This window comes from Prosopis cineraria, unplaced genomic scaffold, assembly GCF_029017545.1.
Source record: "Prosopis cineraria cultivar Desert tree isolate PC_DT_omini unplaced genomic scaffold, ASM2901754v1 PC1464, whole genome shotgun sequence".
Taxonomy (NCBI): domain Eukaryota; kingdom Viridiplantae; phylum Streptophyta; class Magnoliopsida; order Fabales; family Fabaceae; genus Prosopis; species Prosopis cineraria.
This window is the reverse complement of record NW_026556789.1, coordinates 1-21,959: the sequence shown is the minus strand read 5'-3', so window position 1 is coordinate 21,959 and position 21,959 is coordinate 1. Positions and strand designations below refer to the sequence as shown.

The 21,959-nt window shown below is 34.3% G+C and overlaps 2 protein-coding genes, 1 long non-coding RNA gene and 1 pseudogene across 3 annotated transcripts; all 4 read left to right on the top strand.

Moving 5' to 3' along the window:
- Positions 1-6,299: 6,299 nt before the first annotated feature.
- Positions 6,300-8,683, top strand: LOC129300180 (LEAF RUST 10 DISEASE-RESISTANCE LOCUS RECEPTOR-LIKE PROTEIN KINASE-like 2.7). Its single transcript, XM_054938713.1, has 3 exons — positions 6,300-7,136; positions 7,229-7,261; positions 7,433-8,683. Exons 1-3 carry the CDS (start codon positions 6,386-6,388, stop codon positions 8,575-8,577), a joined length of 1,929 nt encoding a protein of 642 aa, XP_054794688.1. The 5' UTR covers positions 6,300-6,385; the 3' UTR covers positions 8,578-8,683.
- A 2,962-nt stretch (positions 8,684-11,645) lies between these two features.
- Positions 11,646-17,167, top strand: LOC129300175 (LEAF RUST 10 DISEASE-RESISTANCE LOCUS RECEPTOR-LIKE PROTEIN KINASE-like 2.7). Its single transcript, XM_054938708.1, has 5 exons — positions 11,646-12,429; positions 13,681-14,759; positions 14,966-15,112; positions 16,771-16,912; positions 17,022-17,167. Exons 1-5 carry the CDS (start codon positions 11,646-11,648, stop codon positions 17,165-17,167), a joined length of 2,298 nt encoding a protein of 765 aa, XP_054794683.1.
- Positions 17,168-19,037: 1,870 nt separating this feature from the next.
- Positions 19,038-20,431, top strand: LOC129300176 (uncharacterized). The gene is made up of 3 exons (XR_008590717.1): positions 19,038-19,218; positions 19,925-19,960; positions 20,396-20,431. It is a non-coding gene; the product is annotated as an uncharacterized LOC129300176 (long non-coding RNA).
- Positions 20,432-20,803: 372 nt separating this feature from the next.
- Positions 20,804-21,802, top strand: LOC129300177 (LEAF RUST 10 DISEASE-RESISTANCE LOCUS RECEPTOR-LIKE PROTEIN KINASE-like 2.4; annotated as a pseudogene).
- The last annotated feature ends 157 nt before the right edge of the window (positions 21,803-21,959 follow it).

Below are 21,959 nucleotides of genomic sequence, written 5' to 3'. Positions count from 1 at the left end.
GCAATCTAACTTTTCTTTGACTTCTTATCGTACAAAATTCATTATTTTTTAAAGCAATTGATATAGTTTTTAGATAATCTAACTTTTTAGGTCAAATCTTTTTAGGCTCAAGTTCATCTAAAGCTACCTCATTTTTTCACCTTATCAATATTTCACTATTTATCTTAACAGATTTTTAACAATATTACTTTCTTTTTAAATAATAAGAATTAAATTGATGACTGATGAGATGAATTTAAAAAATAAATTTTAATGGACTAAATTGATAATTGAGATAAACATGAAGACTAAATTTTTTGTTCTATATATATATATATAAAACGACTAATTTACTTTTATCTTAATACTAACTTCTATTATTGCTAATTTTTATTTTTTAAAGTGACGAAGGATGCCAAAATTAACATGAACTATGTGTGATTAAGTAATTCTCCTTATCTTAGTCCTAAGTTACTTTTCTTTGACTTCTAAATTCATTTCTTTCACAAAAAAGGTGACCAAACTGGTTGAACACCTAAAATTGATGGCTAACTTTGAAAGTTTCACGGCTAATTTTTCATTGTTTGACTTCTAAATAATTTTTTCAAAGAAAAAGAAACCTACAGATTTCCAACCCTATTGGGAAAAGTTGTCAGCAGCAACGGGAAAGGATTTTTTTATTTATATATATAATTGATCTGTCATTTTTTTGGTAAAAACTCTTCCTTAAAAAAAAATGCTAAAAAGACCATGAAATTAAGTTATTTTGGTTGGGGGGGGGGGGGAGGTCCTTCAAGAGAATTCACGCTATAACCTTAATTTGTTGGGAGGACCTTGGTCCTTTTTTCAAATATTTTTACTTAATGGTCCTTCTTACCAATTTTTGCCCATCTACAAGGAGCCAAGATCCCCAAGAATTAATTACAAAAGATCCTTAAACATAATGAACTTTCTGAATTGGTCCTAAGCACCATTCTGCCAAAAATGTTAGGCAACAACTCGGTAGAGTGTGTCAATTATTTTTTCCTCACGTGTCACGCTCCGCTACCTATTCTATTAAGAAAATAGATACCAACCCGCCATTTACACGTGATTGCTTTTTATATTAGTTGTTCGAAATAGTGTATACTCTTTTAAAGTAAACTATATACTGATTATCAGAATCAAAACTATATACTGATTATATTGAAAGAAACAGATACAATATAATGTATTCAAAAGTTTAATGTTATTTTTAATTCCTTTTTGCTCTAGTACAACTGCATTCATAGAGTTGACTTCCCTCGATTAGAGGAAACCTTTCAAATATGAGTTATTAGATTGGATTCGATGATTTAAATTTAATAATTTTTATTCAAAGTACAAATTAATTTGTATATTAAAAATATAACTTGAATGGTTTAAATTCATTATGAAGACGCAATGAACAGGAAACGTAAGAGATATCAAGGCACGCATTTACAATGAAGCTGCTCCCAAGATTTAATCGTGAGGATGATATAATTTGATGATCTTTGTTTTGGCCTCTTGATTCTGAAGCTGTAAGATGATCAGGTCTTAATTATAAAAAAAAGTTTTAAAGTCTTATTTGATTTTAAACATAAGATAAAGATATACTGGTTAATATTTTTTCAATATTGCTTTTCTTTAAGCATTGCACCAAGTTGTAATTTTTAGACACATTATATTTTGATCATTAGTTTTAGGGAGGGGCAAAATTGAAAGGTTAAATATTTTTATAAATTTAAGAATATTAATTATTATTATTTTAATAACCATAAAATTGTTTAGCTTTATCTTATAATTAAAACGAGATAGTATTTACCATTCAAGAGTTGCATCAATTGATCAATTACAACTAATTAAACATCATTTCACATTGTTCAAATCAGCCTCCAGCACTTCCATCCTCAATTCCTTTTTGCTGTGACTGCCCTTTGTCCCTTGTTGCATTGCAATAAATGAAAAATGCACAGCTAACAAAAGCATTTCCTTACAACTAACAAAAAAAAAAAAAGTGATATAGCTGATAAGAATTCAATTCATAAGTTACAAGTAACCAAATCCAAATGATTGATGGTGAAAAATAACTATGTTATTTCTTAAGTCTTCTCTTTATTCTATATGTATGAGATGCTTTTGAAAAAAAACATTGAGTTTAATATTTCTCTGCTCTCTTATCATAATATATGACTTTTGATGTGGTTAACATATTATATCACCTATGTTATGGCTTTTCATATATGGTTAACAAATTGAATTACTTATGTTATATTGTGTACTTTTAAATTTTATTTACTAGTTAATTACTTGAGTGAATTTATTTATGACCAACATTTTAATTCTTTCAAAATCAATGTACAATTTAGCGAGGAAATAATGAGAAAATTATTTCTCTCCAATAAAACCCATTTGCTAGGAATTAGTGAGGAATTTTCCTCTCTCATTATTTGCTAGCCTTGATATTTTATTGTCAATTACAATTTATTAACAAGAAAATAATGATGACAAAATTTCTTGTTAATATTAGCAACGATAGCATTCTTCCCTAATATTAGCAAGGACCGCATTCCTTACAAAAAGTCCTAGCTAAATATATAGGATTGATAATTAATGAAGCTCTGATTGCCTCACTAAAATTAGAAAGGAAATAAGGTTTTCGCTAATTAACAAGGAAAAAATTATTTCTTGCTAAACATTAATAACTTGTTAGTTATTCATGAGCAATATATGGTTCTTATTAAATCCTAATTTTCTTGTAATGTGAGATCAAATCATATGATCAATGTAAAAATATTATTGATGGGCAATCTTTAAATACATACGTAAGTATTTTTTAAGTTTGAAAGCATCTGCTATCCTTGTGGAATCTTACGACCAAACTCACTAAAAAATTTTCGCTTTAAACTCTCCTTTCCTTCAATAAACCAAACATTACCTTAAAAAAATTAATTTTCCCTTTAAACTTTTTCCTCTAATCTTATTTACAAGTTATTTTTAATATATTTTCTTTAAATTAAAAATTGTTAATTCTTTTTACAATTTAATAAGTTTTTAACATTGCACTTATTAAATATACACTTTAATAACATAATTTTTCTTACCAACATCTATTAACGTGGGAAAAAATTAATAACATGTCTTATAATTAGGGAAAAAAAGTTTTTTCCTTCTTCCTTGGCTTGTTAATAAAACCAGAAGAAATTCACTTTGTATTGAACCAAATATTAACCAGCCAGCTGGCTAATAATCTCTTGCATTATATGGGATTTGAGAAATGAGTCCTACTAGCAACGAGTAATTAATAATGCAACTTGTATATGTTATATTAAATTATAAATTTATATTTATATTGATTATATGGTCCTGGCAATCATAATTTCCAGAATAAGAAAGGAACAGCATGGCGCATGCAGCCTTCGAGGTTGACTTTGGAGAATGAGAACAAAAGACACGAAGAGTGGGTTGGTACATAAGCGAAGCCAAGCCAACTTTATAGATTCAATTTTCTTAGAAGTGGTGGTTGATTAGTTTCTGTCAAATGGGAAAAACGAAAGACATTTCACAACTGTTGAAAAAGAATGAGAACAAAAGACAGTGCAATTTGTTGAACGGCACAGCACATACAAGAAGATTATTCAACACAGATTCTGGAAATTTAAGGGAGAGACTAATCAATATATATGGATAAAATCTTTGGAAACAAGGACCCAGCTTTTTAAGACTTCTCCAAGAATTTACAATTTTTACAATGACTTTCAAGGCACCTTAATGAATCTGCATTATCGTTGATTCTTGAAATTTGATTGTGGATTTGCAATGTATAGCTATAAAAAACTTCAAAACTTAAACCGTTTCCTCCTTCTATATATTACGCTCATTTGATCGTGATGCATTCTAATTTTTTCGATGCTTTGCGTCCAAAGCTTCATTAACAGTATGAGTTACGTTGTAATAACTTGATATCAATTCCATGATTTAGATGCAACATGCAAAAGAACATTCTATTTCGATAAATTAAAAAGGTCATGGTGGAAATTCTGCGTCTCTGTTTTTCCATGATCCCATCCTTCCCCTCCAGGAAAAACAACCTTCGTTGGCCATCCTTGAAGTCAACATTCCTAGCTATGTGCTAGCCAATGAATTTCCAGAGCCATCAGTACTTGGGTACGTGTACTATTATAAGATATTTTTTAATTTCTAATAATTTTACAAATACCAATAAAATCAATTAAATAAAATTTAAAATCTTAATTTCTTGAAAAAATATAAATTTTTAAAAATATTCTTCATATAGTAAAGACAAGAGAAAAGAAAAGATATTTAAGAAGTAAAATAATGTGAGATAATTTTGAAACAAGTTTTATTAGTGAATCATTATTTTTTTCAAAATATTTTATAAGAAAATTAATTCAACAGTTCTTATAGTTTTCTCTAATTTTGAATCAGGTAGTTGTAACTTCTTTTGTTTCACTTGGCCCCTTATGTTTTTAATTGTTAGCAACGTTAGTCCCTCCCTTCTTGAGTAAAGCCTTAACTCATCATCCAACACCGTTAGTTAAGTTGATGTGGCATCTATATTGTTGCAATGCTGCTTACCTTTCTTGGGCTGTCAAAAATTGCAAAGCTATGGGGCAGGAAAGAAGACGACCTCGAAGGATTAGTCTTTCATCGCCTCACTAATGAATATTTCACAATTCCGCAAAGTCGGCTTCATTTGCAAATAAGACTAAATAATTCAAAAAGAAAAGAGTTGCAAAATAAAAAGGTCAAGAAGTTTATTTTTGGTTAGTGGAATTTCATTTGTTAAAGACAATGAAAATGTTTCACATAGCATAAGAAGGTATCGTGGGCTTGTGCTTACTTGTCTATTGCTTTTGTGTGCTTCTTACTGTGGCAAATGAAAGCATGTAATGTTAGTAATGGATGATCTAATTAATTCATTGAATTGGTTATCTCAATGGGATCCATTCAAGGCTTTACGTGTGCATTAATGAGTGTGAACCATTGTGTGAACATGCAATGCTATTTTTGCTTTCCAAGTGGTACCTGAACCAATTAGTTGATTGCCTAAATGAAATGGAGTGTGTTACAGCAGCTAATCTTAAATTTACTGAAGTTATGTTTTAAGTTCTATTTTATCATGCTACTATATTCTCATTGTTTTTGTTTTATTCTCTTGTGTTCAACTAAGTTTTTTCACCTAAAAACAGAGATAAACAGAGCATTTTTCTCTTTAAAATACAATGGCTGTATAAAACAAAGTGGCTGTAGGATAGTGATGATGAAGTTGACTTGGTTAGTAAAATTTGTAATTGTTGAAGAATAATGAGACAATCAAGGTGAACTCCATTCATTAGCTTCTTACAGTGACCCAAATATGGATACAGAGTAAATAGCCATTCATGCTTTCCTGTGTCTAGAATACTTTCATGCTCCTCAGCCTCCAAATTGAGAAGGCAACATAGATTTGAACGAGCAGAAAATAGATAGAACACAACAAAGAGCGAACACGGCTAGCTTTTCATGTTTGTAGTTTCCATTTTTAGCAGCGAAATCAACAACAATCAAGAAACAAGAAGAAACACGAATGACACAAGAGTCCAAAGATTCAAAACCTAAGGCATATTTCTCCTCCTTCAAGCTAGAACACACTCATCACTCCATGGTGTCATTGGCCTAAACAAATAAAATAGAGTCAGTGATGAAGGAAGGAGAGAACCCAGCAGAGAGGAAGATGCAGAGACCAAAAACGATGTTTTACACAACATCTTGCTTCTCCTTTGAAGTTTCGGTCTCTCCCTAACAGTTCATGCTGTCACGATTTTCCACCTAGATATTACATCAGCTTAAATCAACGGTGCTAGATAATATGTTAGGGCTTTAAGATTGTAGGATTAATATGTCTAACATTTAAAAGTATAAGCCCCTAATTAAAACAAAAGGAACTACAAGAACTTGATTCAAAATTGAGGCAAATTATAAGGAGCTGAGAATTAATTTTTCCTATTTTATATTAGAGAATATTAAAAAATCATTCTAACCAATTTTTCTTTTTTTCTTTTTTTTATTATGAAGGTAACATGTGATGTGGTCAACATGCTAGGCGTAGTCAAGGCAGTTAGAGATAAATTAAAGGTATATCTATTGTAATCAAAAAAGGTATGCTCAGCCGGAAACCGTGAGGCAAGAAAATTCAAATTACTTTCTGAACAAATAATTCAAGCTAATCTCGGACTGTCCTTTTGTGTTCACATAAACTTGCAAAAGATAGATTGGTCCGAAACTCGCTTTTATTTTGTCTGTCACACTTCCAGTCTTCTACTCAGAATAATTTCCATTTAACATTTTGAGCTGAGTGTATTTTCATCTTCTCCATTACTATCAACCCCACAGGCTCCCACCAATGGATAATCATCCTATCCGTTTTCTTACATCCATAGTTATCATCACCTTCTTCTCCATAGCTTTGCCACAAGCCTACTCTCAGCAAAATGAAACATACTCTGTTTGCAGCCAATCATACAGTTGTGGATCTCTCACAAACATTTCCTACCCTTTCTGGGGACACAACCGACGCAGTTTTTGTGGCAGAAATGGCTTCCAGCTCGTATGCCTGAATGATCAGAACACTACAATTCAAGCTGGCTCACAAACTTTCAATGTTCTGCAGATTAACCAGACTGGCTTTACCATGCGACTTGTGCTACCAGAATCAGACTATGATCTTTGTCCTCCCAATATTACCAACACTTCTCTGCATGGCAGTCCCTTTAGTTTTCAACCTACAGTTCAAAACATCACTGTATTCTACGACTGCCCCTCCCAGGTTTCGGGTGCGAACAACTTAACGTGCCAGAATAATTCTACTAAGCACGCTTTCTTCGTGAATGGAACCCAGTTGCAGCAATTTTCAGGACTTGACAGCTGCGGGTATCGTGTTCAAGTGCCGGTTTCAGTGGATAGTACCTCGGATTCGCCCGAGAATGCTCTGGATGAAGGGTTTGAAGTGAAGTTTGAAGCCTCTGAGTGTGCAACATGCAAGGATTCTGGAGGCATATGTGGAACGAATCAGCAGAGTAATAGCTCTGTGTTTTCGTGTTATTGTCGCGATGGAACAAGCCATGACACAGCCTGTTCTGCTAGCAGCAGTAGCAGTATGTTCTCTTCTCTCTCTCTCTTTCTCTGTAGAGTACATATTCATTTTTCAATTTTCATAATCTCTAAGTGTGCTGTGCTTTGATGGCAGGTAAAAGAAACAAAGTATTGAAGTTAGTTTTAGGTATGACATCTCAGTCCCAAGATCGTCTTGAGCATCTTAAATTCGAGCTTCTACCTCTATGGCAAAAAATATTCTTTCTCCTTTTTTTTTTTTCCATGTTTTTTTGGTGTCAGATCGATCAAAGCTCAATTTCAAAGCACCATGATGAAAATTTTTGTTTATTTTTCATAGGTTTTGTAGCTACTGGAATTGGATTACCTCTCATAGCAGTCATCATATGCCGAAACAAAGCTAAAATATGGAGGTTCATAACAACCCGCGTTGGCAACAAGAAGATGGATCGAAAAATTGAAGCCTTCCTTCAAAGTCAGGGCCCTCTGGCTCTGGAAAGATACAGCTTCTGTGATTTGAAGAAAATGACAGACTCATTCAAAGTTAAACTTGGAGAAGGAGGCTACGGTGCTGTTTACAAAGGCAACCTACTCAATGGTTGTCCCGTAGCAGTAAAACTCTTGCACGAATCAACTGGGGATGGCGAAGAATTCGTCAACGAGGTTGCTAGCATCAGCAAAACCTCTCATGTTAATATCGTCACCCTGCTTGGATTTTGCTTAGAAGGACGCAGAAAAGCCCTTATCTTTGAGTTCATGTCCAATGGTTCTCTTGAAAAATTCATTTCCAATAAGAAAACAGACGAAACTGTTGCATCATTGAGTTGGGAGACTTTATATCAGATTGCCAAAGGAATAGCTCGAGGACTAGAATACCTGCACAAGGGATGCAACACTCGGATCTTGCATTTCGATATAAAACCACATAACATCCTTCTGGACGAAAAGTATCGTCCAAAGATCTCAGATTTCGGACTTGCTAAGCTCAATAACAATGAAGAGAGCATTATTTCCATATCAAATGCCAGAGGGACAGTCGGGTATGTAGCTCCAGAAGTGTGGAACAAAAACATCGGAGGAGTTTCACATAAGTCTGATGTATATAGCTACGGAATGATGCTGTTGGAAATGGCTGGAGGACAGAAGAAGGATAACAGTGAATCTGAAGAAAGCAATAATGGGTCAGGGAGCGAGGTGTATTTCCCTCCATTGAAGATTTACAAGAAGCTTGAAGAAGGAAGTGATGTTGTGGGAGTGGTTAACGGTGTGATAAGCGTGGAGGAGAATGAGATTGCGAAGAAGATGACAATGGTGGGACTGTGGTGTATTCAGACAATTCCTGCTCAGAGACCAACCATGAGCAGAGTCATTGAAATGTTGGAAGGTAGTACGGATACTCTCGAAATGCCACCAAAGCCTTTCACGTCTTCGACATCAACGTCTGAATCTTCCTTTGTAATGGGTTCATTTCAGAGTAGTGTCTGATGTTTAATCTTGTGCATGTTTTTGGATGTGAATTCTGAATAATGTAAGGCGCGAGGAAGCATGTACGTGTATAACTAATGAATATTATTTTTCTTTGATGGATGAATATTGCTTTTAATATAACATAGCGTTAAAAGCGGGATTTAAATCCTTTGACGTTGAAATCAATAAACTTCTGTGGATTTTGCCTTTCAAGAAAAAAGAAAAGAAAAGATTTCATATTTTATAAAATGTAATACAACAACAACTGCTATAAATTTTATTCCATTAGTTGAGGTGAGTTACATAAATTATATTATACTATTATATTTTATTATTTTTACGAGACTTTTAAAAATATTTTTAATTCAGAGGTCTTAGCCAACAATTTTTATTAGTATTTTTTTTAAGCTTTTCTCCATTTCACTTAATGGAATTCAAAATTATCCATTTCATTGTTTTTACTGGTGTCTCCCATAATTTAATTTATATATGTTTAAATTATCTTAAATAATTTTTCACCATTTTTTCTTAGTAGGTGTTATGCTATTTTATAAAAACTAATATATAGAATGATAAAAATTAAATACTAAAAAAATGATAACTTTACCAAAATTCATAGGTCTTAATTTTAGAGGATTTAAATCCAACAAGAACAATTAACATGATGCAAATTTTGTTGCAGAATCGCAAGTACAAGTATGAGTTGAAGTTTTTAAAACGAAAATAACAGCCTAGTGCAACATTGTAAGCCTTGTTCATAGTTTTTCATAGTTTTTTGATAACGTTATGTGAACAAATTTCCATGATACGCATACCTCTCTTACTGTTCTTATGTCTTCCTTCTAAGTTCTAACCTGGATTTGGGTTTTTATTTATTATCAAAGGTTACATCATACATGCAATTTATAACATTATAAAAACATAAAAATAAAAAGTAATAAGCTTAGTTCAATTTGGAGCATTTAGCTTTCTAAAATTCAAAACCAAATTGGCCAAAATAATTTAAAAAAAAAAAATACACCAACTGAACATCTCATAGTTTGGTTCGTTTTTCAATTCTATTACAATTTTGCAAACTCTAATTGTATATATGAAATTAATTTTTCTTACAAAAAATCTTTTTGTCAATACTTGAAAAACTAACATCTAGAAAATGGCACTTTATAGAACTGACGTATAAACGTTATTCAAATTTCGTCCCTAGGCTTTACGTTCCCCCAAAAATGGTTCTCATTACTTTTCCATTAACCAACCAAATCTAATGTAAGAGTAAAGTGGAGTCAACTTGGATTCTAGTTAAGTAAAAAAAAAAAAAAAAAAAAACTTCTGTGTAACGGGTTTGCGCGGGCTCACCAATCGACTTATTGAGTCATTTATGAGGAAGGAGATTCGTGTTATAATTAGTAAATATAGCATATCAGAATTCAGAAGTGAGGGATAAAATCACTGGCCGAGCGCAGATTACAAAATACCAACAAGTATTGATTTTTCATATGGGCTTGGATCTGTAAGCAAAAATGAAATGAATCCTAATTCAAGAGGCCTGGTTCTTAAAGAATAAGCATCCAAGCAACCCCATGTTTTTTATACTTACATACATACATAAAAACTAATGAACTGGCATACTATATGGAATCATCTCAAAAGTTTGACCTCGTCTGCTTTGTAAGTCTATGAATAACGTTCCTTGATTTCCCCATTCATATCTGCTTGGTTCCACTTGAAGCTCATGAAGAGGTAGAATATTAATCCTTCTACATGAGTGTCTAGCAGTCTACAACTGATCTACTAGGACTAGGAGGGACTACTAAATTTCTGAAAAGCCAAAAATTTGTGGGCCAGACAGCATGTTGAGATAAGTGGTGGTCAATTCCTAGAATTGGTTTTTTAACGTAGCATGCCTGTTTTATGCTTTGCTATTCGTATCATGTATATGCCAGCAGCTCTATCACGTCTCTGCTTCGTTCAAATCCGATGGTTCCAAAACTTTGAGCTATTAACCATTGGATTTTCTGCACTCTGTTCTACATAAAGATCATATTTAGGTGGTTGATTAGAGTTGATCTGAGCAGCCACTTGGAAAATGAAAAAACAGAGGAACCCAATTGAACGAAGAGCCATGAGATGACGCAACTGCAGGCAGGGAGTCAAGATTCTTTCTATCTATTCTTCTTCCATATGTTTGACATCCAACATAAACCAGTTTTTGTACAAGGTCTAATCGGCAACATTTAAATGCTCAAAAAAAATTTAAATGAGTTGGATTTTAGGTTCAAACATCGCTTTGGTGATACTAATATGGATCACTAACATTAGTTCTCGGACGAAGTTCAACAACGGCTCACGCGGACTTGAAACTCACAGCACGATGCATGCCTCCCTTAATGTGTGGTGTATTTTCGACAGAATAAAATTGGTCTATGGATGAGGCGGCGCTAGCAAAATTGTTTTCTTGTTCCCGCCAAGACAGGACAAAATTGTTTATCCCTGATGTATGCTTGTAGCGATAATTCTTTGCTCATTTCCCATCAATCCTTGCTTTTTTGATTGCCTACACGTGTCTTACTATAAGAGACAACTTTGCTCGAAACCGATAGGATATTAATGGAGATTTTCAATGTTGCGAAGTTGCATCAGTTTTTTGTTTGTCTATTTTTGAAGTCTAGAAAAAAATAAAAAATAATTAAACATTTTATTAACTGCGTGAAATCCTAAACAAAAATCCAAGGCGTCTCCCTCACTTTTCCCGTCCAAAGTACAAGACGAGGGAAACAGAATGGATGCTGATCGAGCAGCAGCCGGCAATGCAACCGTAAACCTTGGACTTCACTAGGAAGTCCCTTTTGCATCCGGCCATTGATTCCGTTCGTAGTGCTTCCATTGCAGAGAAACCAAAACAACGAAGGAAAAAAAAAAAAGTGCAATCAAACAAAGCTCAAGTTACATAGCATCGCAAAAAGCAAATATTTTTTAAAACTAATAATAATAACGAAACCCCTATTAAATTTTGGCCCGTTTTCTTCAGTCACAGTAAGTGGTGGCCATGAAAGCAGAACACGACTGGGCACCCTAATTCTCCCGACAAAATGCTTTTCTCGTACACATTCAGAAACTTGTTCTTCTTCTGCTATCTCTTGCTGTCATCAACGACTGTGCCACAATACCAGAGTCGTAGGGAAGATGATGGCTACGTAAACTGCCACTACACCTACAATTGTGGGAACTTTGATATACCCTACCCTTTCTGGGGAGAAAACCGACCCGGTTACTGTGGAAGGGATGGTTTCAAGGTCAAGTGCCTGCCCTCTAACTTACCTTCCATTCAAATCGGCTCCCAAAACTTCACCTTGACGGGTATCAATCAAGATCGTTGGATTGTAAAAATGGTCCGAACAGACATTCCCAGCTACGATAATTGTTCTTTCCATTTCACCAACACTTCATTGGACCCCTCTCTGTTCTCCTTCGACACATCTGTCGTGAACATGACCCTGTTCTATGACTGTGATCCCGGGATTTCCATCGGCCAAAACAACATCACGTGCATGGATGATAGTAAAAAACAGGCTTTCTTCGTGATGAATCAAGATCATCAGTCAGGACGATTATTCACGGAGATTTCTCAGCACTGTGGAATTCAACTTGTGGTGCCGATTACAATGGGCGTCACTGTGGACCCTTTTGGTGGAATTGAATCGCTGAGGGCTGCTTTGGATATGGGATTTGATGTGCAGTATCTCGCAAACTGGAGTTACTGCTCACTATGCATGCAATCTGGAGGAATTTGTGGAAGCGTCCGTGACAATGGATCTCTATTTTCTTGTCATTGCCGAGACGGATCTTATGACTTTGTGTGTCCTAATCTTGCAAGTATGGCTTCTCTCTCTGTTCCTTCTATCTGCAGGCATTTCAGTTTCTCTGCATTATGCATATCAGTGTTTTGTTCTTGTCACGCTTTCTTTATTCGTTGCATCGTATCTCACATCATAGATAACTTCTATGCTCTTCGGTTTGTCTGGTAGGGTGTAGATAAAATTCCTTGAGGCTTGTTTGTTGTCATGATATCAGTTCTTATACTTAACTAGCCAAGTAGTTACACTGATGGTTATGAGTGGTGTCATGATATCAGCTCTTGTACTTAACTAGCCAAGTAGTTACTCATGATAGTTATACTTAGTCATGAGTATTTATGACTGGTTTAATCTCTGTTTTTAAAATTAAAAGTATTTTTATTTACATGTTTTTAAAATTATTTTTATTTTTAATTCTTAGAGGTATTTTCATTTTCTTCTTTTATTTTCAAATCACACTATATTATAGATGATTACCATTAATCACGAATAACCATCATCATGCCCATTTTTTAATTCTAAAATTATTTTAAATTAATTTAATTAGCTTAATCAAATAATTTTTTTATTTTAATTTGATAAACAAGTTTTAAAAAGTGATTTACAAAATAATTTTTAAAAATGAAAAATAGAACAAAATTAAGCAAGACCTCGAGGCTGATTCAATTGGGAACAAAGTTATGGTCTAGGCTAGATTAACAACCCAATTATAACAGTTTGATCACAGTTTAGTTGCAGTCTCATCATTGACTCTTGAAACAATATCCTATCTTGTTTAATGATCAGTTCAATTTTCAAAATTTTGTTTTAACACTTTAAATAATTCTCTCTCTCTCTCTCTCTACACACACACACACACACTATGCTCTAATTTCTTTTTGCTCATGGTTACAGAAAGTTCCAGCAATTCGAAGAAAGAACTTATAATAGGTAATGATGGGTCGACCAACCTTGTGTTTCCATTTTTTTTTCTTTTATACATTTTACACAGTATCTGTTATATTCTAATTCAATACTTCATATCAGCTAATACTTCTTACGTTTCTCACACTACCTTGTTGATGGCTCAGCTTTAGCTGGGTGGTTTTAATGTGCTTCTACATTTGAACGTGTCTGAATAGCACTCTGTCAAAGCAATAAGTGCAAATATATAACTGAAGAGCACCATATGCTTAATAATATATATAAATTTAAATGTATTCAGATTTCGAAGTTTTTAAATTTTAAAATTGCTATATCTTCAGATTAATCTGTCTTCTTTTCTACTCAGACATTTATCCACCATGTGTCATGGCAGGTTTTACAAGTGGAGCAACTGCAACACTTTTAATCTGCATTACTATCTTCCGTTGTAAAATCAGATCATTGAGGCAGAAGATAAGATTCTGGAAGACATCTAAGGTAGACCAACAAATGGAGGCCTTCATTAGAAATCAAGAGCCTTTGGCTCTCACAAGATATAGATTTGAAGATGTCAAGAAAATGACCAAATCTTTCCAAGTTAAATTGGGAGAAGGTGGTTATGGTACTGTATACAAAGGCAAGCTACTCAATGGCTGCCCTGTTGCTGTAAAGATGTTGAATCCATCCAAAGGAAATGGGGAAGAATTTGTCAATGAGGTCGCCAGCATCAGTAGAACTTCTCATGTTAATGTTGTTTCCCTCCTTGGATTTTGTTTGGAAGGCGAGAAAAAGGCTCTCGTATATGAATTTATGCACAATGGATCTCTTGACAAATTTATCCGCAACAAGGAAAATAAAACTAATTCATCCTTGACTTGGGAAAAATTGTACCAAATTGCAATTGGAACAGCTCGAGGACTTGAATACCTGCATAGGGGATGCAACACTCGAATCCTACACTTTGACATAAAGCCACATAATATCCTTTTGGATGAAAGCTTTTGTCCAAAGATCACAGATTTTGGACTTGCTAAATGTTGTCCCAAGAGAAGGAGCGTAATTTCACTTTCAGAAGCTAGAGGGACTCTTGGATATCTTGCACCAGAAGTTTGGAATAGAAATATAGGCGGAGTTTCTTATAAATCTGATGTTTATAGTTATGGAGTGATGCTAATAGACATGGTTGAAGTGCAGAAGAACATATCTATCGAACCCAATGACCCAACTGATGAGAATTATGTTCTCGATTCTATTTATGATAAACTCGAGCAAGGCGTAGATTTGGGTGGGGCGAGCACCAAAGATCAAGAAAATGGTATTGCAAAGAGAATGACCATCGTGGGTTTGTGGTGCATGCAAACATTTCCCACTCAAAGACCTACAATGAGTAGAGTGATCGAAATGTTAGAGGGAAGCCTAGACTCATTGCCAATGCCACCAAAGCCTGTCATGCTTTCCGCTCAAGAGAAGAATTAGAAATTTTTTTTGAAAGAATGACAATTAAAGACTACATATAAAATAATATTTAAAATGAGGGCTTTTAACTTGTAAAAATGAAAGTTTGAGCGGGGGCAGCGAGCTTATTATGTAGTTTTGATGGATCTTGGTTGCATGGTTATTGCCACAACATTGGAGTGTGTATCCCCTTACAGGTAGAACTATGGGCTATGATTGATGGCCTAACTATGGCTTGGGAATATGGTTTTAGAAATATTGAGTTGGATGTTAACTATATGCTAGTTGTGACTCTGCTATCACAATATGCCACTTTGATGAAAGCCAACAGCCTGGGCAAATCTGTTTGTTTTTGAAGGAGTGGCAAGTTGAGGTTCATCATGCATATCAGGAAGGAAATAAGTGTGTAGACTTCTTGGCCTCCTTACCATTTCACTAAATTGGGGTGTGTATGGCCTGAATCATCCACCAAAAGGTTTGAGGAAGTTGCTTCACAACGATGCCGAGAGCATCGGTTAGATATGATTTTGTAATAATATATCTTATTTGGATCTTTTCATTTTCTAAACGAAAAAAAAATGTGAAAAGTTTGGGTGATAAATTTAAAAATTCAAATAGTACGCATATTCATTTTACATTAATTTTGTTAGATGGTTTTAAATTGTCATTCTTCCTTTAAAAAAAAAAAATCCATTGATAAAAATGTCTATCACCAACATCCCATATTTTAGGTCTTAGAAGTTGGAAACTCCTCCTTAGATTCTAGCGGTGCAGCACCAATAAAAATAAAAATGTGTAAAAAATTTGAAGGGGATCGGATATCTATGAATGCAATTTATAATATACTCCTTTGAAAATATTTTTTTTCTTAATATAAGGCAATGTTAGATTAATTAATTTTTTTCCAATTTTATCTCTTATTTATTTATTATCATTTTGACTTCTTAGAGATCAATTTATTATTAATTATAAAGAAAGGCATAATTGAAATGTCATATATATATATATTAACAATTTTTATGATATTATTACCATTTCTTAATAAGCACAACATTAATTAAGTTTGCCTTATATTGTTAAGGATTGGAGGGAGTATGTGGCATGAAATATTATCTGCCATAATAAATATTAAAGAGAATGGCCATTCAGGCAAGTCCATCAAAAGGATATGCAAGCCTTCAAAAAGTATTTAAACTGAGCTCAAAATTTATTATATTTCATTACAGGTTTTGGTGACATTGTACTATTTAAATTTTCAAATTTAAACGTGATTCTCATTTTATAAAAAAAAATCCTTAAACATGATTCTCCGTTCATTTTGTAAAAGATCAAAATCCATAATTAATTTTACAAAAAAAAAAAACAAAAACAAAATCCTTAAACGTTTCTCCCTCCATTTTTCCTCCTCGTAAATCAGTCCACAACCGAAATTGAGAGGCAGTTTCTTGATCGACATTTTGAGTATGGTCGGTTGTCATTAATACGTAATTTTCAACGGCAAAATGACATTTGATTGGGAATGGTCGAATTGAAAATCAATAGTAGATAAAACTCTAATCTTGGTTACGAGGATGAACATTTCTACCTGCTCGAAAATGCTATTCATACACACACACACACACAGACACACACATATATAATTCTATTTATATGTAATTCAATTGATTTCTCCTACGATCAAGTTCAACTAGTCAAACCCGTGTAGACTAAGCCTCCATCATTGACCTTATCACTCAAAGCGTGTCTATGTTTCCTTAATTCTGGTTTATAGTCCTGCGAGAGTTGTTACTTGTTAAGCAGCCATTCTAAAGCCATATTCTTTGCAAATCATACTGCATACGGATCCTCCTGTTCTTTTATCCCAGTTTCTCTTCAAGACCTTATTTTTCTCTCTATTATTCTCTTTTATTTCGCTTCTGCAAATGAACAATTCTCAGCTTGCAAGCCTTTCAGCTGCGGAAGCTTCACCAACCTGAGCTTCCCATTCTGGGTCCATTCACAGCCTGATTATTGTGGCCATCCCAAGTTCAAGCTGGATTGTCATGGATACAATGCTACAATCAACATCACGTCCCAGAACTTTCACGTAATCGATCTCAACCTCACCGCTAGGACTCTTCGGATAGCACGAATGGATTTGTGGGGTACCAAGTGTCCAATGATCATTTCACAAACATCACGTTGGATTATGCTTCTTTAGCTACAGTCTCAATGATGAGAACTCTACTCTATTATATGACTGCGACACTTCAGAAAATACGACTAGAGTGAACTCATCAACTTCTGTGAGATTTGATTTCCCAGTACATGGTGTTCCTCGTGAAGCATACTTTTGCGGGGTGAGAGTCGGAGCAGGACTGGCCTGGGATGTAGAACTAGTATTACCGTTCCTGTTCTGAGAAGTTTAATGGAGGATGTCATAGATCCTGGGGATGTTATAGATCAAGGCTTTGAGGTTAAATGGGAACTGAAAGAAGGGCTGTGTGATGATTGCAGAATCTCAGGTGGAAGATGTGGGTACGACGTAAGTTCGGATGAATTTACTTGTTTCTTTCCAGATTATGATAGGGTTTGTTTTACTGATTCATTAGAAGCACCAGCACCATGGCTGGAGCCATGGCCTCCTTATTCTTCAGGTTCATCAGGGGGTATGTGTACTTTCTCTCACCTTCTAGTTTTGATTAGATTCCTCTGCTTCATAATACGATCATCCTGATATGTTTTGGATGGCAACGGTTTAGGTAGCTTGCCATCATCGATAAATTGAATTCGTTAACATTTATGCCAACTCTTTAAGTCACTCTCAGAACAAAGTCTCAATATATATCTGCAACTAGGTTTGTCCTCTGTAGCAACCCGATTTGTGAAGATAAGTTGAAATCCTCATCATCTCAATCAACCAGATTTGGAGGATCTGGGTAATGAAGCTAATGATCCCCAGAATTCAATAGTATACTCATACAGATCATGTCATTAAATTTGTCCTCCTGCTGAACTTACGTAGTTGGGTCTAGATTTATCTTCATCATCAAACAATCGGTCAGGGTCCTTCTTAAGTCATATCGTCCTTCAACTTACCTCGCAGCTCTTTCGATGGCCTTTCAGTTTTTGCCGATGGAATTTTTATTTGTGGGATAACTCAACAGTGTCATTGTCCATTAATGTCTTCCTATACATGTATTAAATGAGTAGGGCCAAGATATTTCTACATTAATTGAGAGAGTCTCTATCCAACACAGCATGTGAATTTGGGGACATGGGAGTTTTAAAATCTTAAATAAAATCCATATAGTGTATATAACTCATTTTAAATTTACATATATTACATGATGTATATAATTTAATACTCCATCCATTAAAAAATATGAGATATTTTTTAAAAAGTTGAATGTTTAAAAATATAATGTATTTTAATTTTCGAGGTGTATGTAATTTTGTTTTTGTTTTAAAAGTCCCTATTGATAATAATTTTATAGTTATTATAGAGTATTTAATAGAAGTAAATAAAAAGATAAGGTTAGTTGATAAGTAGGTGACTACTTTATTCGGAGGTAAAATTTAATTAAAAATATTTTATATTTTTAAATAGAAGGAGTATAATTTTTTCAAATAAAAAAATAACATGCATTAGATCCTTGATTCACATCACAATCATACCACATTCAAAAAAAAAAAAAAAAACAACAACAACAACAATAGAGATAACATATTTATGTTCATCTACCGCATTGTACCACCAAAAATTCACGAGTAAAATCAAAACCTTAAGATCATTTATCGTTTCATTAAAAATTAATATTTGAATCTTGCTTCAAAATTGAATTTAGTAATAAATAAAAAAGCAATAAAAAATATATAAAAAAAGGACAAATGAGCTTATTTAACCCAGGTATAAAAACGATTCGAGATGATTTTTTTCCTCCAATTCAGCTTGCCTAAAAAATAGATTATAGATTCATAGATTGTAGTATAATTGAATTGTCCGTGACAAATTTGGGTGGTGTAAATTACGCAAAAAAATTTTAAAAATATTTGTTATTTTTTAAAAAAATGTAAAAAAGAAAAAGAAAAAAATAATAATCTTCTCAGTTCTAACTTCTAAGTTCTAACTATAATAACATCTGTCCAGCTGCCGAATGTTTTTCCTTACCTTCATCGGTCCCTTCACCTTCGATCTTCGTAATCATCTGTTGAAATCTTCTCAGTCCTCTCCCTTCCCCTGAGTTAGATGTTGTTTTGGTGCGGGACACTGGAACTTTTGTTTAGTTTCCTTTTCCTTGTGTATAAAAAAAAAGAAAAAAAGAAATGCCTCTCAATCTCTTTCTGTATCTGCCAAATGTCAAGAATGTGACTCTATTATGGGAGTTTGAGGAATAACACGGCCCTGTGCACCGGTCATCAGTCGGATTGATATCATGTTGCATACAGCTATGGTAGAAAAAGGGGAACAGTATGCTCTTCTTCCCCCTTATCTCTACTCAACTTCGCCCATCGCTTCTTAAATTTACGCATTGGTAGACTATTTCATACTCATTGTGATATTGATTTTGGCTTCCAGAGAAAGCCTTTTTTTTTTTGGGGGGGGGTTAAATTTCAAGAAAAAGATTTGATTGCGTTTCGATTTTTTTTTTTGGGGCCAAAATTGCGTTGGATTGAAGCTAAAAACGCCTAATTGCTTGCCCCCAGTAAAAGAAACATCTACAGGACCAAAAACCCTCAGATGAATTCAAATTCAAAAACTTAATTCCTGATTAAATAAGCAGGTCTTGGCTGGAACCCTTATTACTTATTAGTAGAAGTTATCTTGCAAGTTTCTCTTGTGATTTTGTTTTTTCCGCCAATGAAATGTGATAACTCCTCCATCAAGTCTTTTTAACACCATGCCTGGATTTGTTGCAAGATCTCTCATACATACTTCACAAGCAGATGGGTTTTTTTTTTTTTTTTTTAAAGAACAAGGATTTTAGAATTTTATGGAGGAATTGATAATCAACATCTAAATAGTTTTTGCTTAGGGAATGCCGTAGGCTTCTAGTTGAAATTTTCGGGAAAGATCCCAAACCGCTCGTAGTCACACAGTTGCATGATTGAGTTAGCATTTTTTGGCGTAACTTTCATTTATATAGGCTCTAATTTCTCTTTGCTCTCTATTGCAGAAAGCTCATGGAGTTTGAAGACGAAACTTATAATTGGTAATAGATCGTCCTGTTTCCACATTTTTCTTCACGATTTACGTAGTGTTTGTTACCTTTCAATCCATTACTCAATATCAACTGTTATTTTTTCCACATTGCATTCTACCATGTTGCTGTGCTGCCTTAGCTCGATGATTTTAAATGAGCTTCTTCCATATCTCGGCTGAAAAAAAGGGGGCCATTGGGTTAGGGATTTTTAATGTGCCCTTTTCTAATGGCTATTGAGTGTAAATATATTAACACTCTTGAGTTAGCAAAATGTACATACATTCCAAATATATAGCCAAGCATCAAAATTTACATTGGCAGATCGCATCTTTTTCTTCAACGTCTGTTAGATCACTTCATTTTTCAGCATTGCAACATTGTATCAAACCAATCAAGAAATCTTTCATATTTCCTACTAATATATTTACTTACTATACTTGATAGGTTGTACCTGCGGAGCAATTGCAGCACTTCTACTATGTATTACACTATTTTGTTGTTCAATCAAATCACTAAGAGCATGTTTGGTTTCACATTGGAAACTGTCAAATTATGGTTTTGGTGGAAGCAAAAAGTATCAAAATCATGGTTCTGGTGGAAAGCTCGTGGTAGCATCAAAACTATGGCTTTGGTGGAAGCAAATAGTAGTATCAAAACCCTGGTTTTGGTGGAAGCACATTGTAGTATCAAAACTATGGTTTGGTGGAAGGTGGTAGGATTAAAACCATGGTTTTGGTGGAAGCGGGTGGTAACTACTTGCTTCCACCTTGATTTTGATGGTTTTCAACGTAAAATCAAACACGTACAAAGGCAAACAACAAAATTTTGGAAGAGATCCGAGGTTGACCAAACATTGAGGACTTCCTCAAAAGTCATGGGCCTCTTGCTCTCACGAGATATAAATTTGCAGATATTAAGAAATGACCAAATCTTTTGAAGTTAAATTGGGCCAGGTGGTATTATGGCGCGGTGTACAAAGGAGTGCTACTAAATGGCTACCCGGTGGCTGTAAAGATATTGGCTACATCCAAAGAGAATGGTCAAGAATTTATCAACGATGGGGTTGGGGTACTAAGCATTAGCAGAACATCCCATGTTAATGTTGTCACCCTCCTGGGTTTTGTTTGGAAGGGAGGAAAAAGGCTCTCATCTATGAATTTATGGCTAATGGGTCCCTTGAAAAAGTTATTTCCAACAAGGTACATAACACTAATCCATCCTTGACTTGGGATATGTTCTACCAATTGCCATAGGGACCGCTCGAGGGATTGAATACTTGCATAGAGGATGCAAGACTCGAATTTTACATTTTGACATAAAACCACATAATATCCTTTTGGATGAAAGTTTTTGTCCAAAGATCTCGATTTTGGTCTCGCCAAGCTTTGTCCCAAAAAAGAAAGCATCATTTCAATTTCAGAAGCTAGAGGGACTATAGGATATCTTGCTCCAGAAGTTTGGAATAAAAACATAGGTGGAGTTTCACATAAATCTGATGTTTACAGCTATGGAATGATGCTATAAGACATGGTGGGTGGACGGAGAATATGAATGTTGAAGCCAACTGCCACACCCAAGTATTTTCCAGATTGGATTTATGATAAACTTGAGCAAGGCAGCAGCAATTTGGACATGATGGAGTGAACACCAGTTATGAAAATGATATTGCAAAGAAAATGACTACAGTGGGTTTGTGGTGCATTCAAACATTTCCCACTCAAAGGACCTACAATGAGTAAAGTGATTGAAATGTTACGAGGAAGCCTAGATTCATTAGAAGTGCCACCAAAGCCTGTCATGACTTCCCCTTCCAGAGGAGGAGAACTAGTGTTGTGCACCACCGCCACTTAGTAGTGCAATCTGTTCACTGTCATTTTGACGTATTTTGGATTGGTGAAGAGCAATAGATATACTAACGGGCCAGTTCCAAGTATGGACTAGAATTCTTGGAGGGTTTCACATGTATGTGATGTTTATAAATATGTTAGTTATTACAAATTTTTTTCTT